Here is a 4,987-nt window from a genome sequence, read left to right as displayed (position 1 = left end):
AAAGGACACATTCTACTCATGTAAAAACACCAGGCAGGCCCCACAAATAACCCAGAGATGCATTTTAAATAAAAGGATACATTCTACTCATGTAAAAACATGCTGATTCCCGGACCGTCTGCGGGCCGGAATTAGAAAGTGATTGGGCCGTATCCGGCCCCCGGGCCTTAGTTTTAGTTTGGGGACCCTGAATTAAACACTAACTTCCGTTACAAATAGCACAAACAACCTTACCCGTAACCAGGTCAAGCAACAGTTGCAGTGTGTGTTTGTGTGTGTGTGTGTGTGTGTGTGTGTGTGTGTGTGTGTGTGACTTGCTGACTTGGGAGAGCAGACCAGGCAAGGACTAGGATGGTGCAAAGGCAGCCCCTACTTATTTCTCTGTGATATGCTCTGTACCCTTAAAGGTGTACTGATTGCAGCTGAAACAGAGGGGGGGGGAGGATAAGCAATACAGTTAAATGGGATGAGGATGATGTGTGTGCATTTATTTTACATATTGCAAAGTTCATTTTATTTTGGATGGCAGTAGAGTAGTTGTAACACTTACTGGAAATGGAAGGTTGTCATTGGGGAGAAGCAGCCTTTGTAAATTCAATCTAATTCTTGTTAAATCCATAGAAGTGACACTATTGACATTGCTGGTGTCATTTGTTTATGTGCACACAGGCCATCATGTATGAATGCACACTCAATGAAGACCAAGGGGTTAAGCCAAAGGCTTCATAAAAAAGGTGAGTATTAAGTAAGGGTTTGACTTAATGGGGAGGGGGAGAGGGAACAAGGGAGGTGTTATGCTGAGAAGGGGATTTCAGGCACATGCATCAGCAAGTGGAAATGGACAGGGTTTTTTTTGTTTTTGTTTTTTTGGAGAGCAAGAGACTTTCAGGATATGGGAGAAGGAGGAGGAATGGAATTGGCCAAAGAGAGCTTTTAAAAGCTAGACAGGGGGGTTGTGCTGAAGCAACATGATGACCAATTACAGAGCATCTGAACGTGGTACAGGAGACATGGAGAAATTGGGAGCACAGGTCAGGCAGCTCTTCAGCAGTGTTGGAAACTCCCATTGTTCTAGGCGCATTTTGCAACAAGGAATTCCATTAGCGTGAGCAGTTTCTGAGCTCTGGGCATGGTACTGCGCCTAAGATTTCAGATTAAAACTGCAGAGTGGAAGGAAACGAGGACCTTTTTCTGCCTCCCCACTTCCAGCTACTCTCTGAAGACTGGAGAAGAGACCCTCTTAAGAATATAAGGGGAGTGGGCAGGGGAAGGACCGGACCATGTGAAAAACGAACACAATATTTTTGCTGCAGTTCATTCATTTTCTGCTTTGTATTATTGTTATATAAAAAAGTGTGCCTAGACATTCCGCTGTTGCACCCATAACCTAAGTTTAAGGTGCCATTTTAGTTCCTAGCTTGCATATCTCAGTTTCTAACACTGCTCTTCAGCAATATCTTGAAACCAGTACTTATTGAATTTAATACATTTGTATCCTGCACCTTCAACTCCCAAGGGTTCCTAAGGTGACAAATAATATGAATATGTAAGTATTACACACACACACACACACACACACACACACACACACACACACACACACACACACCTAGCACCCACAAAATGCATCAAGCGCAGCAACAACAGCTCAGTTCAACTGTTTAAAAAGGGAGAAGTTCAAGTGGAATAGAAGCCTGGGGAAACTTAAAATACCCTTGACTGGTGGCTAAATTGATTCACAGTAGGCACCATGTGAACTTCCTTTAAGGAAGGCACACTGTATCAAGGGCAGCAGGGGGGGTGGGACTGATGAAGAAAGCTCTTTCCAGCCAACGCTTTTCCTGCCTCAAGAGATTCTATGTCATCAGTGGACATCAGCAACTGCCAAATGAAAATGCTCTCTGAATTAGCCGGTGTTCATTTCTTTTTATTCTCCCAGTTGTAAAATATGCACGACCATGACATAGCCAAAGAGCATGGCAAATAAAAGACCAGGGTCATGTTCTGAATAGCAGAAAGGAGATTAAAGTCCTGAGAGTGGATGAACTGGAGAGGATACAATGGCAATGCTGTGAATGTTCAGATAAGGAAGGACACGGTATAAGCGCTCTTAAGGAACTACTGGAGCTGACAGGCAGTATGTGCAAGCTGCTGCAAAGATAAAATGACATAAGGCTTTACAAATAAGACATGAAAGGGTGCCACTTTCAAATTTGCCATCATGGGAGGAATCCTGCAATTTAGTGTTTATTTTTAAAAGACCAGCTGTGATGCCTATCACTGTTCAAACGTAAAATACAAAACAAGTCTCAACCCGAAAGTGATTTGCAATACAGGATTAGCCATTGGAGATAGTAGGCAAGAGAAAGATGAGGAGAGACAGAAGTTAAGGACACTTTTACAGTTGCAAATAAGAACTCCTGAAGGACTCCATAGCTTTGGGAGAAAAAGTGCTTAAGGTGAAGATGTCTGGGGAGCAGGGAATAAACTTAGAAGAGGCGCAATGAAATGTGATCTGCTCAGGACTTCTAAGGGATGTATTACAAAGAGTGGGAGGTGCTAAGGGTGATAGAAGAAGAAGGCTGAGATGGGCAGGAATTTTAAAGATAGGGACTGGAAGTTTAGGCATGGCATTCACATCCCCTTGCCACATGCTGCTACAGTCTTCCCAAACTGGGTGTTATACAGATATTTTGCGTGCTCTGATGGGAGTTTTACTCCAGAATGCCTGGGGGGCACCAGACTGAGGAAGGCTGCTCTACCTATACCTTTACCTACAACTTATCCCCATCTCCCAGTGATATTTAACATACAGTACTGGGAACTGTGGGGAGAAGAATTCTGTGTGCAGATTGGCCCTGAATCTAACAGCCCCCCACATCTCAGAAATTCATTCCCCCTCCCACCTAACTTTCCTTTCTATCTTATTGCATAAGCATCATCACAAGGGGCAACCAACATGGCAGCGGACAACCAACTCCTCAACGACTCCTGCTTCAATAGCTCAGCTCCCGTTTTCACAGGCCTGGACCTTCTCTTTGAACTGAAGCCACTCTTCATTCCTCTCTATGCCATCCTGGTGACGGTGGCCTGCACGGGGAACTTTCTCCTCCTCCTCCTCATTGGTACCACCAAAAAGTTGCACTGCACCACCAATTTCCTCATTGGGAACTTGGCAGCCGCCGATCTGATCATGTGCATTTTCTGTGTCCCGCTGACTGCCTCGTATGCGTTTGAGATTCGCGGGTGGCTTTTTGGCATGTTCATGTGCTACTTTGTCACCCTCATGCAAGCGGCCACTGTGTTTGTGTCCGTCCTCTCCCTCACTGCTATCGCCGTGGACCGGTATATTGTCGTCGCTTACCCCATTCGCAAAAGGGTCAGGTGCAAGTCCTGTGCCTACATTGTGGCCTTCATTTGGTTGCTCTCCATTGTGATCTCAGTCCCCACATCCATGCACACCCATTACCTGGATCTCAACAGCATTGGCCACGACATGATCATCTGCGAAGAATTCTGGAAGCACCACAAGACTGAGAGGTGGCTGTACTCTTGCTTGATGCTCCTCTTGTCCTACATGCTCCCGCTCTCTGCCGTCTCCATCTCCTACTGCGCCATTACTTATCGCCTCCGGAATAGGAGCGTCCCAGGGGCTGCCTACCACAGCCAAGAGAAATGGACTAAAAAGAAGCAAAAGACTTTCCGGATCCTCGTCATCTCAGTCATGTGCTTTGCGTGTTGCTGGCTACCTCTTCAGGTGGTTAATCTGATCATAGATATAGACGAGGAGTTTGTCGTCCTAGACAAGAGATATGTCAATGTCATTCAAGTGTCCTGTCATGTGGTTGCCATGAGTTCTGCGTGCTTCAATCCGTTCATCTATGCCTCCCTCCACAACAAGTTCCGACTCCACATTAGCAACTACTTTCATCAAAGGAAGAGGTCAAGCACCCTGTGCCGCAAGGCTTCACGGATGAATACCTGCTCCACTTTGGCAGATCATCCTGTGGGACACAGTGAAAAAATAGCGCTGCAAGGGAAGTTTCCTTTTAGCTCAAACCCAGCAGCCCTACAAATATAAAAAGAGCCAATCTACTCTCAAGGGTGTATGGAGCACCTTTGCTCTCAGCTTGTATAACGTGTGGTCCATAGCAGCTGGTGTGGTGGACCCCTGAAACTGGCATCCAGTCAACTTACCTGGATGGTGCTGGGGATGCACAGGCACAGCAGAGCTCCTGCTATTGGGTTTGCCCTGCCCTGCCCTCTTTTCCTCCCTGTCCCAGCCCAGCCCTGTAATCCAGGTAAGCTGTAATGATGCTGGTGCTGAAAGGACAGCTCCTCGGCTCTGCAGTCGCATCAGCCTCTACTGTGTACATACGGTACCTACCCTGTAGTCTGGAGAGCCTGTAAAGGGGGGGAAGCAGTTATTGGCTTGTTTTTTTTGTTTTCTGTTATGTATTCTGTGTTCTTATTTTGTATTTTCTGAAGGGCAGTATACAAATTTAATCAATAGATAAATAAATAAATAAATAAAGTTAAGGAAGTGCCCTACACACACACACACACACACACACACACACACACACACACACACACACAAAAGTTCCAGGTCTGTAAAAATGGCATTACTGGGAGTTGAGGACGGATTGCAAAACCAGCAGATGGGGTTTCTGGCTGAAGAAGCGGAGTCAGCTAATCTGAGAAATGCAGCTGTTATATTCAGTTATATTCAGAATCAACATCCAGAATCAACTTCCGAACATATCATTGGCAGAAGACACGACTTTTTGTCCTTGCCAAGTGGACCAGTGCATTTGGTAAAAGCTAAACTAGTGTTGTCAGGGCTATAGGGCTAAATTTTTAGAAATAGCTTTTAGCTTTGAACTCCAGTTTTCCCCCTCGTACTTTTGTCACACCAGAGTTGAACAGATGTGGAGGTGTACCGGTATATATTGCATTTCCATGCAGGACATTCGAAATGTTGCTT

At 45.4% G+C, this 4,987-nt stretch overlaps 1 protein-coding gene across 1 annotated transcript; it reads left to right on the top strand.

The window, feature by feature from the left end:
• Positions 1–2,959: 2,959 nt before the first annotated feature.
• On the top strand, positions 2,960–4,081 carry LOC118075387 (prolactin-releasing peptide receptor-like). The gene has a single exon (XM_035097337.1). The coding sequence runs from the start codon at positions 2,960–2,962 to the stop codon at positions 4,079–4,081; it is 1,122 nt and encodes a 373-aa protein (XP_034953228.1).
• The last annotated feature ends 906 nt before the right edge of the window (positions 4,082–4,987 follow it).

Source organism: Zootoca vivipara, chromosome 1 (genome assembly GCF_963506605.1).
Source record: "Zootoca vivipara chromosome 1, rZooViv1.1, whole genome shotgun sequence".
NCBI classification, from domain to species: Eukaryota; Metazoa; Chordata; class Lepidosauria; order Squamata; family Lacertidae; genus Zootoca; species Zootoca vivipara.
This window is presented reverse-complemented; position numbering and strand designations above follow the sequence as displayed.

Excerpts from the sequence above, each read along its gene's own strand:
- LOC118075387 (XM_035097337.1), top strand. The coding sequence starts at position 2,960 with ATGGCAGCGGACAACCAACTCCTCAACGACTCCTGCTTCAATAGCTCA.